Raw genomic sequence first — 12788 nt, 5'->3', positions numbered from 1 at the left:
CCAATAAAAGTGGCGCACGTTTTGCGCCATTTTCCGAAACACGTAGCGTTCTTCTTTTTTGGGATCTATGGCTCAGTGACGACTTATTTTTTGCGTCTCGAGCTGACGTTTCTAATGATACCATTTTTGCGCAGATGCTATGTTTTGATCGCCTGTTATGGCATTTTGCGTAAAGCTTGCGGCGACCAAAAAACGTAATTTTGGAGTTTGGAATTATTTTGCCACTACGCCGTTTACCAATCAGATTAATTGACTTTATATTTTAATAGATCGGGCATTTCTGAACGCGGCGATACCAAATATGTGTATATTTATTTATTTTTTAACCCTTTCATTTTCAATGGGGGGAAAGGGGGGTGATTTGAACTTATAGGTGTTTTTTTTTTTTTTTTTTTTTAAACTTTTTTTTTATTTTACTAGTCCCCCTAGGGGGCTATAGCGATCAGTAATCCGATCGCTCTTATCTATCTGCTGTATCTGCTGATCACAGCTATACAGCTGTAAACAGCAGATTCAGTCACTTTCTGTTTCTCTCTGCTCGCGGCTGAGGGAAAACGAAAGTGAAACTTCATAGCTGCAGGCGTCATCACATGACCCTGTGCTACGATGGCAACGACCAATAGTCACGTGATCACGCACGTGACTTCCGCTGGGGGCGGCGGTAAGTAAAAAACATGGCCGCACGCATATAGATCTTGCTGCCAGACTTTGGCAGCAAGACTTAAGGGGTTAATGGCCGCGGGTGGAAGCGATTCCACCCGCGGCTAGCAGGCACACATGTCAGCTGTGAAAACAGCTGATATGTGTGCCAACCGCCGCCGCCTGCCCGCGGCAGGGGGCGGGGCTTAACGGGACACGCTCCATGACGGATATATCCGTCCATGGTCGTGAAGGGGTTAAGGGTGCTGGCGGTCAAACGTCTAGGAACTAGTAATTATCCCTATGTAGAAGGGATAACTTTTTATCTTGAGGATTACACAGGACAAGTAGGTATGTAGGTCAAATTTATAATCTTTCAAAAATAAAACAAAAATGTCAGAGGATTCAAAATCCTTTACACTAAAATGATTTTTTTTTACGAAAGCTGAAAAATAACATTTTAGAATTTGCAGTTTCACCCATATTCTCCTAGGCTCATGGTGAACTTCTATGTAGTGGCGTTTCCTTTATATACAGATACTGAAATGTGAAACTATGAAAAAAAAAAAAACATCTGAAAGCAAAAGGTGCAAAATTACTTGTTTGTGTTTCCGTAGAAAAACCACAGCATGTAAGCGAAAAAAGAAATGTCAACAGTAAAGGACGCCAGACATAAAAATGACCTTTGGTAAGAGATGCACTTAGAATATTAGTGCAATCAATCACAGAATATCTCCATATTATCTCCAAGAATAGTATTAGCCAACGCCATGTATTTAAAAAGTAAGCATTAAAATATAGACCTAAATTCAGTTTATGCTTTTTTTTAAGTCACTTTTCTTTTTTATCTTGTCGTTTTAATTGGTTTTTTTTTGTACCTCACTCTTCAAAATGATGCATGTGGTTCATGAATTTTGCGCAAGGTCAAAAATTGTGTTATTGTTTGTCAGTACCTTTTTGTCAACATTTTAGTCCAGAAAGTCACACATTTTGCTTGGACACTACTTTGACAAGCTCTTGTAATTCCCCATGTGCACCCGCATAAAAATAAAAAAGTCAATACTCAACTCCGGTGCGGTTCCAGCGGTGGCGGTTCCACGCGATCCCCACATCCAATCACCGCAGGCTTCTCTCTCTTCGCCTTCGGACGAAGGAGCAATCAACAGGAAGTAAACAGCAGCTGCAGCCCTCACTTCCTGTTAATTACTTAATGAGCAGTAGGGAGACAGAAGCCAGCGGTAAATGGACGCCGGGCTCGTATGGTATAATGTCATGTGAGCCGCAGAAATGTGAGTTCAGACACCCCCAGAACCACGTCAGCTCAGGAAGGGAATATAAGCTTTTTTATTTTTATGGGGGCACAAGTGGGAAAAAAGGCCGCTTTCACACTGGGATCCTCTTCCCGTTTAGTGGTCCCGTCGGGGCTTCTATCCAAAACCCCGACAAAATGGGTATCAGACGTATGCACCAACGGGGCCATTGACTATAATGGTGCAGACGGAGACTCCATGTGCTCTGTTGTGCACCATTTTCGAAAGTATACGCCTATTGGAGGCGGACATCGAGACATAGTAGATTGCGTCTGGGTCTCAGTCTCCAGTAAGCGTATACTTCTGAAAATGGTGCACGATAGAGCACATGGTGTCTTCGTCTGCACCATTATAGTCAGTGGCCCCGTTGGTGCATACGTCCAAAACCCATTTTGTGGGGGGTTCGGAAGCAATGGGGAGAGAAATGCAGTGTGAAAGCGGCCTAAGAAAAGCTTGTCCAAGTAGTGGACAACCTCCTTAAAAAGGGGAGCAAATTTAAAGAAAAATTAGGCACAAATGACAACCAGGCATGAAACGCCAAAAATTCAACAACAAAGGTACAAATGTAATAATGAATAGGATCCATAGTTGGCAAACCATTTACATGGTAGCATTCATCTAGCCAAGATCTGTCTTAGCAGAAAAAGCTAGACTGCACAGCTTGGTTTTAGTCAGGTCATCTTTTTTCGTGTCTGCTCAAAGATCACCTCCCCTTCCCTTGCCCTTTTCACTAAGTCAAGTGCGTATGTTTTTAAGGCAGCAAGGAAAGAAATCTGCTGCATGACTATCATTTTAGTGCATATCGTGTATGCATGTTACATCTTCTGTTCACGGTACTTCTCACATGGCCTCATGGCTGGTAAGGCGTGCGGTGTAAAAAAGTAAAATCAAACTTGATTATTACAAAATTCTTACAATGCCATTTATGGTTTCACAAAGGATTAATGAGTACTGTAGTTAGATGCACAGCCAGCAAAGAATGGGGTTTGCCTTTTTGCTCGTCACCGCACATACACTTTTCATAACCGTCAGATAATCAGGCATAGCGAGAAGGGAATAAGCCACTGCCAGACATCTGTGGTGGCAGCTCATCTCCTGCCACTGTGGAATAGTCAACACACCCCAAAATACAAAAGATAGTCAGCTTCTCCTACCTCTGTTGGGAACATGAGATGTGAAAGCTTCATACATAGGATTCTGTATAAATGTACTTGGATATTACACCTTTAGAAACAATTTTAAGCCATACTCCAATTTTGCAGTCAATGTAAAGGCAATTAATTTCACAAAACGCTTGACATTCCATTGACAGGTTCCAGAGGTTGAGGGCACTGGTCATCCACATGCTGAGACTCCCATCGCTTGTTACAATTAATGGGCAGAAGCATCCAACCACAAGTGCTGCTTCCCTCCGAGACCAAAGACTGGGTTATTTTTTTGGTAATCTGTTATTGTATTGTCAAATAATGGATGAACGGGTACAAAATGTCATAGTAAACAGGTCAAACTGTCAAATCTCTTGTAGAAAGTCTCTCCGTAGTAGCGCGATTATTTCTCGGAATAGAAATCTTAGGAATCTGAATAATATCTGATATGTCACATTTTGGTCCTAGTTAAGAAATTCCCCTGTCTTCTCTATGTAGCTATGGCAGGGCATTATGATTAGATCTTTATTCTACCGTTTCGCCTACCAAGAGTGGCTTTGATCTATTGATTCCCTACACCTGCCCTTCCCTTTTAATTATCATACATACTTATTTAGTCTAACTTTACCTTTATTGGTATTATAACCTATGGATTTACGAATTCTACATGTATAAGGCTAGAGGACTTTGCTCTCACTTTGGCCTTTCTGTACACCTATGTCTTGTTCTCTAAACTGTTCATAAAAACTTTTAAATCCCCAAATCTTTAAAGTTGACTGGTGAAACACCAGCATGGAAGTCGTCCAAAGGTAGACGAAACACTGACTAACGCCAGCTCTGTTCTCTTCTCGTCACTCACCTGTGACTGGTGCATCAATGTCCAGCAAATTTTTTTCCAAGCGAAGAATTGAAGCTCCTTCTGTGATTATTCGAAGAGCGACACTTTCCTCAAGTCTTCCTTCTTTCATTAAGTGGGCTTTTAATATGTCTACCCGAGGCTTGCCATCATTATCAAATACTTCTTTTGCTGTAAGCCTATGACTTGGCGGAAACGGTACAGCTAGAAGACAAAAAACAGGACAAACATGTTACTTTAACCTGTACAACATGATTGTCAGATTTTATTTCCTTTTACAAATACAACCTTTTTTTTAGGCATTTGGTCACATTTATTAAGCAGTAAGCAAAAATCTATGTCAATAGCCTGCAGTCTAGTAGTGCAGACTTATGCAGATCACTTCTGCCAGATCACTGTCTGCTTTCTTGGGCGTAACTTAATGACACCCCGCGGTTAGTGTAAGTGTACCGTCTCACTAAACGACATACCAGCGATTCCGACCACGATGTGACCTGGTCAGGATTGCTGGTGCATCGCTACATGGTCGCTGGTGAGCTGTCAATCAGGCAGATCTCACCAGCGACCAGTGACCAGCCACCAGCCACCAGCGACTCGTGGAAACGATGCTGCGTTTGGTTAACAAGGTAAATATCAGGTAACTAAGCAAAATGCTTTCCTTGGTTACCTGATATTTACCCTGGTTACCAGCGCACACCGCTGAGCCTGGCTCCCTGCACTCGTAGCCAGGGTACACTTCGGGTTACTAAGCAAAGCATAGTTAACCGATGTGTACTCTGGCTACGTGTGCAGGGAGTAGGGAGCCCGCACTGGCAGCCTGAGAGCGGCGTACGCTGGTAACCAAGGTAAATATCGGGTAACCAAGCAAAGTTCTTCGCTTAGTTACCCGATGTGTACCTTGGTTACCAGCGTCCGCAGCTTCCAGATGCCAGCTCCCTGCTCCAAGCACATTCAGATCGTTGCTCTCTCGCTGTCAGACACAGCGATGTGTGCTTCACAGCGGGAGAGCAACGAGCAAAAAATGAACCAGCACTGTGTGTAACGATCAGCGATTTCACAGCAGGGGCTGCTTAGTGTCACACACAGCGAAATCGCTGATGAAGTCACTGGTGCATCACAAAACCTGTGACTCAGCAGCGATCTCGCTAGTGATCTCGCTATGTAAGTACCCCTAAGGCTCTGTTCATACCACATTTAGTTTATTTTTACAACATACACATTGGGAAATTCATAATCTACAGACTTAACCATCTTAAGCTAAACTGTTTGCCAAAGGAGTGTCCCTTTTGTCATACGTTCAGTTGGTATACGTCACATTATATGTTATATCAGCTACTGAATGCTACGCTTAGATATAAGGGAGAAGGTCACAAGTGAACGTAAGCCATGACATATGTGAGAAGACTATCTTGTTATGAAGTCCTCGAAATGTAACACACCACAGGATCATGGTGCCTACAACACTCCCACCTTCGATCAAACAACAAGCCATTTTCAGTGTAGACATTATCTCCCTCCAACCTCGTCCTAAGCACTGGATGCACTTTAGGTTAACATGATATTTATATGGGTCTCAAGTGGCCCTTATCCCTACGAGCTTATATTTCATGTAAGAAAGTTTCAGATCATAGGAGATTGCAGACCGTAAATGAATTGCTTGCGCAGCAGAACACAGGTCTCTACTGTAAAAAATATTCTTTTCGTTGGGAGTCCATGTGAGCCTATTTACTCTATTTGAGGAAAACATGCTTTGGAACATTAAAAAGGCAAGCGAGACCATAAAAAAGACAAAAAGGTTGAAAACACTTGAGCCTGGATATACATCTGACATTTTAAATCCAGCCTAGGGGTTTAAAGAACAGATATGACACAAGGTGGTTAAGAATGCAACCTACAAGAGCAATCGAGAGCTTCTGGTGAATAGAACAGGATTCTCAAAGTAAAGCACAATTTATCTTCCTGGTAAAGAGCTTGTGATCTACGTAAAATATTGAATGTACGCACCGAAGGAACGTTATTTGAGGATCTGCATTTAGGCATGTTCCTCTTAATGAGGTTCTCAGCTCATAAACAGGAGGGATAAAGATCTAGGAAGCTGAAGATGCATCACAGCACGATTCTACAAGATAATCCTCCTAATTCCCACTTCAAATGCCTGGCCACACAATATTGAGATGTGTTTGTTGATGTCATATCAACATAAGACCCGAGCTTAGACATGACCTTAGCTTTAATTGGACTGTCAAAGATCATGTCACCTTTAATTAGTCATTTCTCTAATCTTATGTCCTCCAAGAAGTAACTATTTGCTGAATACTACACTATTTCTATGGCTTCGACAGATGTACAATGTATACAGCTAATGATAGTCACGATGATCTGTTTATCCTGGCACAAAAACCCACATGGCACAAAAAAACCACAATGTACACATGTTACCTTCACTTTGGTGCTTCAGGGTTTGCCAAGAGTAAAAACTTTATCTTGAGGACACGTTTGATAAAATGGTATTTACGTACTTAAAATCAGGCTAGGTCAAATCGGCACATAAAAAGGAATCAAAGCAACAGCGGCACCAAGTTCTCTCTGTACCGTACATAATGTGAAAGCGCGTCTATTTACTTAGTAATTGGAATAAGTGTCCTTCAATGTAAAAAAAAACAGAGGAACAGTATAAAGGCTGCTTGTGCATTCTCCTTAGTTATTTGTAAGCCATAATTATACCAAAAACTCAAAACAAGGGAATAAATAATGAATTTAAAATAAACTGAAATTAAGAAAATTATTTCAAAATTCTAAAGGAAAAGAACCTAAAAAAAACCCACGTCCGTTGTATTATCAGGGTTTTACTTCTACATGGGTAATATTTTGCAGTTAGTGTATTAAAAAACAAGCTTAGAAGTGATGATGATAGAAAAACACATATGCATCTGATATATGTGCATATATATGTTATACACATACATACATACATACATACGCTTCAAAAATTGAGTTGAGGAAAACGACTAGTTCTTTAAAGACTGATGTTATGGATTAGTTTACAGGGATGTCTAACTCAAATACACAAAGCCATAATTAAAAGCTTGGACAAAGTTACGGGCCCCACATAGTCCTCCATACAGAATAATGGGCCCCACATAGTCCTCCATACAGAATAATGGGCCCCACATAGTCCTCCATACAGAATAATGGGCCCCACATAGTCCTCCATACAGAATAATGGGCCCCACATAGTCCTCCATACAGAATAATGGGCCCCACATAGTCCTCCTTAATGGTTCTCACAGAGTCCTCCATACAGACTAATGTGCCCACACAGTCCTCCATACAAAATAAAGGGCTCCACATAGTCCTCCATACAGCGCCCCCACATAGTTCTCCATACAGATGAATGGGACCCCCCATGGTCCTCTATATACAACAGCATTGTGGGCCAAATAAAATTGGCCTGCAGGCTATATTTGGCCCACGTGTCAGAGTTTGATATATGTGGATTAATATAAACTTTAAATGAATAAGTCATGGCAATAATGGAAGGATTTAAATAGTTTTTAGAACCGCAATCTGTATTTTTTTAATTACATTTAGATTGTCTTCACACATCCATGCAAATCGGTGTGAGCACGGACTGGCCATGGCTCTCCTGAGTGGAGCATCACCGCTTCATAGGGATACATGACATTGTGATGCACAGGTCGGGAGAGCTATGGCCAGTCAGTGCAAGGTGGGCAGCTTTCAGACCTCATTTGTTTTTTTTGGGGTTTTTTTTAACACCCATGAAAAAACCTACCAGTACACATAATGCAATTAAAGTGTAAACTAAATGCAGTATAATTCAAAAATACCAAATTAAAAAAAAAATCTAACTGCTCCCATTAGACATTTATTACGTTTTTACAATCAATACATTTTTTTGATGGGAAAATTAAAAAAAAAAAAACTAAAAAAACAAACAAACCAAAACGTACTAGAATGTACCCTATACCATACCCACACAGTTTATGGTCAGATTGACACATAAGGTATCTTTTTGTGTTCCTAAGGGCTCTTCTCCACTTGCGATTTCCATGTGCGAGTGCGATCCGATAAAAAAAATCGGATCGCACTCGCACCAGTGTTAATCAATGAGGTGTCCTCTTGCTAAATTTTTAACGGCACGACTCGTGCTCTCGGTGAAATCGCAGCATGTTGCGATTTCACCGAGTCTCAGCTCTTGCACCCCCATGCAATCCTATGGGAGCAAGAAAAAAAAATATGGGTGGCATGCGCATGTCATACAGATGGCATACGCATGTCACACGGATCCTTGACACCTGCATACCGCGTCAGACTGGCTACCAGAGGAATCTCCAGTAATACCAGGCCTGGCCGCGATTACATGCACTGAACTCCGGAGCTGTCACCTGAGCTCCAGAGGGCAGCCTGAACAGCGAGCGCTGAGTGATTGATTCCCCAGCGATTGCAGTTCAGTTCATGACAGCTGCAGAAAGACCGGGCAGATCTCTGGAGCTCAGGTGACACCTCCAGAGTTCAAGGCAGGTAACCGCGGCCAGGCCTGGTATTACTGGAGATTCCTCCGGTAGCCAGTCTGACGCGGTATGCATAAACATTCACGTAAAACTCGCATGACGCTCGCATGTCATACAGATGCTATGTGAGGAAAAAACACACACCGTACGCAGACCACACGCAGGACATACACAGGACACTTGACTCATATTTGTAGCCGAGTGTCGCTGAGAATTTGTAAACGCAAGTGGAGAAGAGCCCTTATTGTGTTCCAAGCATGTTTTGACTTTTCAGCCGTAAATTAAAAGAATAATGGGTGACTGGAAGGACCTATAATTTGGTGGTGGGGGGCAACCAACGAGACAGTGGTGTTGAACCTGGTGGCATTGGTTTGGGGGAAAACCACGCAGCGGTGCTTCTGGTGGTGAGCAGATAATGACAACGTCCCCCAAAAAACTGGTGCGAGCCCAGTGTAACTAGCCGGACAGCACAAACTGATAACTACATATTCAGATACATATAGAGGCTTTTAGTGGATGTAGAAAAGTTGTGTTTTATCTTTAAGAATAAAAATAGAGTCTAAAAGTAACTATCAAGCGCCTACAGACCGTTTCCTGGGCATGCCCTTAGGATTATATATAGCTGAAAAGCTCGCTATTTTTACATTAAGGTAAGTGACGACAAATGAGGTAACAAAAGGGAAAAAAAAGACTGGAAAAACACACAGATCCATTTCCAGTGCATTATTCCTGCTGCTGTAACACAGATTTCCTTACAGCGTACTCATGCCGTCACACCCAAGCTTTGACTCATTCTTTTCCCTCTATGGATGATTTGGGGAAAACCTTCATAAAGCAGCTCTTATATAATAACAGTGCCTGGAACATGGATGGACAATATGCTGCTCCTGGTCTCCGCCAGGCTGGAAAGCTCAGTGTCAGCCTTAAAGTGTTCGGGGACAAGAATAATGACATTACGTATGTACACCACACATTTCCATTGGGTCTTAAAAGAAATTTATATCCATTGTCTTTGTTCTATCTTGCTAAAATATTAGACGCCTCTGTTTATTAGTTTATTACCTTGTGTTCCCTAGCCCCTCAGCAGGATACAGGGCATGATAGAAATCCTTGTACCCAATGTATACTGTTCTAAAGCCATGAGCAAATATTTTAGTGTAGAGCAAATAAAGCCAGAAAAGTTATTCCGGTCACACTTTACATCTCGATTATTCATTAACTCATGGAAGCACAACCTTATTTATAGGAATACATTACTGATCTGCATTATGGGCTACCACATGTTACCACCAAGTGAAAAAAGACATAGTGAGCATGCAACTAAACATATCCTATAAAAGATACGTTCATTAAGCTTGCATTATGTAATATTCTTTTCAGCAAGGTTTCTTGCCGTCAAAAATAGCTGATGGCTCCTATACAAAGTCAATGGAACCCAGCATTCATATAAAATTGGATGAAGTATAGATGTCATTGAGTGATTTTTACATAGTACTGCTCATACAAAATATTGTTCTCCAGCTAGTGTCCCTAGGCCCTCGGTATTTAGCTCCAAAACTATTGCTGGCTACAGAAACTATTGTAAATTTGTAGCACCATTGTGGTCCTAACATTATTAAAATTTACAATTAGGCTAGGTGCAGACAACTGTTTTTTTCTCATCTAAGAAAATTAGATCAAGTATGCCAATCACAGTCTGTCCAACGCGTGTCCAAAGAGAGTCCTGCGCGTGTCCAAAGAGAGTCCAAAGCGTGTCCAAAGAGAGTCCAAAGCGAGTCCAAAGCGAGTCCAAAGCGAGTCCAAAGAGAGTCCAAAGAGAGTCCAAAGAGCGTCCAAAGAGCGTCCAAAGAGCGTCCAAAGAGCGTCCAAAGAGCGTCCAAAGAGCGTCCAAAGAGCGTCCAAAGAGCGTCCAAAGAGCGTCCAAAGAGCGTCCAAAGAGAGTCCAAAGAGAGTCCAAAGCGCAAGCTTGCTTTCAAAAATAGCTTTCTTCTTAACACTCTTCCATGAAGGCCAGATTTGTGCAGTATATAACAAATAGTTGTCCTGTGGATAGATTCTTCCACCTGAGGTGTTGATCTCTGTAACCCCTCCATAGTGACCATGGCCCTCTTGGAAGAGCACTCATTAGAAAAGCAGCCATTTTGTGCATGATGTATCCAATAGTGCTCTGAGATGTTCAGAGCATGGGCTAGTTTTTTGTTTGTTTTTTTATGGCCTAACTTTGATTTACTCTTCTCCACAACTTTATCCCTGACCTGTCTGGTGTGTTACTTGGCTTTTATGATGCTGTGTGATCTCTAATGTTATCAAACAAACATCTGAAGCCTTTACAGAACAGATGTAGTTATACTGAGAATAAATTACATATAGGCAGACTCAATTTACTAATTAGTTAATTTCTGAAGGCAATTGGTAACTCAGGATTTTATTTAGGGATATCTGACTACAGGGGGTTGAACAATTTTCAGATTTGGATTTTAAACATATTTATAAAACTATATTATTTCCTTTACACTTTACAAATACTTGATACCTCCTGTTGGTATATCACATAAAATACATTTAAAGGGGCTTGTCACACGAACAAAGTAAATTTTAATTAATAGATCTTAGAATAAAAATAAGTTCCATAATTGGATGTGTTTTTTAAAAAAAAAAAAAAGTTCCTGTCCCAAGATAATCTTATCCTTATGTGGCGCCCCTGACCTGGTCAGGCACCACTGAGTACTGCACCCATGCTGGGGACAGTACAATACAGGTAATCCAGAAGGCTGACCGAGGTGTGACTACACAGGCGCATAGTGATCAGGTCTCACACATGTACCTATGAGAGGACCCCTGGGGATCCCAGGAGGGGGAAAAGCCTTCACCTTCACTGGAATAGTGGAGGGGGCCAAAAGCCTCCATCTCCTCTCAAGGGGTGTGGTAAGAGAGTCTGGTTGCTAGGTGGCGTAGGCAGGCACAAAAAGGGAAAAGGGAAAGGAGGAGTAAACAGTCTAGAGTCTGCAGCAGAGTGTGGAGGAGTGAGGAGCAGGAAAGTGGAGCTCAGACAGGAGCAGCGGTGAAGGTCCCAGATGTGAGCCGGTTCAGAGCAGAGTCCAGGGAGCCCCGAGAGGAGCTGACCCCTTCCCCTGGGCTGCTGGAGTCTGACAGCGTCCGCGCAGTGGCTACCGACGGGGGAGAACGGTCACCTAGGAGTGCTACCCGAAACCCATCTCCAGCTAGAGAGAGAGCACAGAGTGGGAAGTAAGGAGACTGCTAGGGAGAACCAGGCCCAAACGGGCGGCAGATCCCGGAGCGGGGATAGATCCACCTTTCCCTGCTAAACCTGCCGGTGTGGGGCCCTCAAAGCCCACACCACAACACCTAAAAGCCGCAGCCACGTAGCCACAGTTAGGGCCCACAGTTCACAGGAGGCAAGCAGCTGGAGTGATCTGGCCCAGGCAACAAGCAAACGGCAAACGAAGGGGAGAGAGGCTTCAGCAACTTCCCTGGGTGACCCCCATAGGGACTAAAAGTCGGGGTTACCCCAAACCACCAAGGGCTAAGGAAGGCGAGTTGGTAGTCACCATCAGAAGTCAGCCTGAAGGATACCTGGTTCCCGCCTGGTTCATCCCAGCTACGCCCGGGTTACTCACCCTGCCACCTGAAGTGAGTAAAACCCCTGAAAGACATCCTGCGTGTGTGGAGTTATTCTGCGCCTTGTGGTACTACGCACCTACACAGGGCCCTGGGGCTTGCCTCACTCTCAGGAGGCTATTCCAACTAACTGCACTCACCATCAGCCCCAGGCGTCCCCTAACCTGCAGTGGCGGTCCCCACTGACCGCAATACTGAGAGTGGCGTCACGACAATCCTAAAAGAAGATCTCCTACCTGTGACAAGATCCAGCCGAGTGGAGTCCCTGAAGGTAATGCACCGACACAACACCTGTGGGGCTTCACATCTGGCGCTGTGAACAGGATAAGGACTAGACCTGTCCAGACAGGTGACCATGTGCCTGGGCGGTCCGCTTGAAAAATTGGAAGCGCCGCCATATTGCCACCATGAAAAGCGCGCTGAAAAACAACAGCAGCCCGCGCTGGGAGAAGTTACCGCCCACGAAGAGGTGTGGCTACCCAGAGATCCCCTGCAGAGTTCTGACCTCGCTTGTGAAGAGAGCGGAAGCGTTCAGAGACGTCGGGACAGAAAGGGAGCCAGAAGCCTGCTGCTGGGAGGGGAGCTGCTGAAAGAGGCAGAGCGGAAACTGAACAGCTTGCTACTAGAGGCAACGGCAAGTCCACTGCTGGGAAATCGTGCAGGAGAG

The 12788-nt window shown here is 43.4% G+C and overlaps 1 protein-coding gene across 2 annotated transcripts in view; it reads right to left on the bottom strand.

Annotated features, from left to right (window-relative positions):
* The window catches only part of PPP3CA (protein phosphatase 3 catalytic subunit alpha), a 348928-nt gene that overhangs the window by 157804 nt on the left and 178336 nt on the right, over positions 1 to 12788 (bottom strand). For both annotated transcript variants that reach the window (XM_075350740.1, XM_075350748.1), the window contains exon 2: positions 3954 to 4154. In XM_075350740.1, the coding sequence (XP_075206855.1) occupies positions 3954 to 4154 (201 nt within the window). The remainder of the gene's footprint in view (positions 1 to 3953; positions 4155 to 12788) is intronic.

The sequence above is a fragment of the Anomaloglossus baeobatrachus genome, chromosome 1, assembly GCF_048569485.1.
Source record: "Anomaloglossus baeobatrachus isolate aAnoBae1 chromosome 1, aAnoBae1.hap1, whole genome shotgun sequence".
In the NCBI taxonomy this organism is placed as follows: domain Eukaryota; kingdom Metazoa; phylum Chordata; class Amphibia; order Anura; family Aromobatidae; genus Anomaloglossus; species Anomaloglossus baeobatrachus.
Note: the sequence above shows the minus strand (reverse complement) of the source record. Positions and strands in the feature narration are given on the sequence as shown.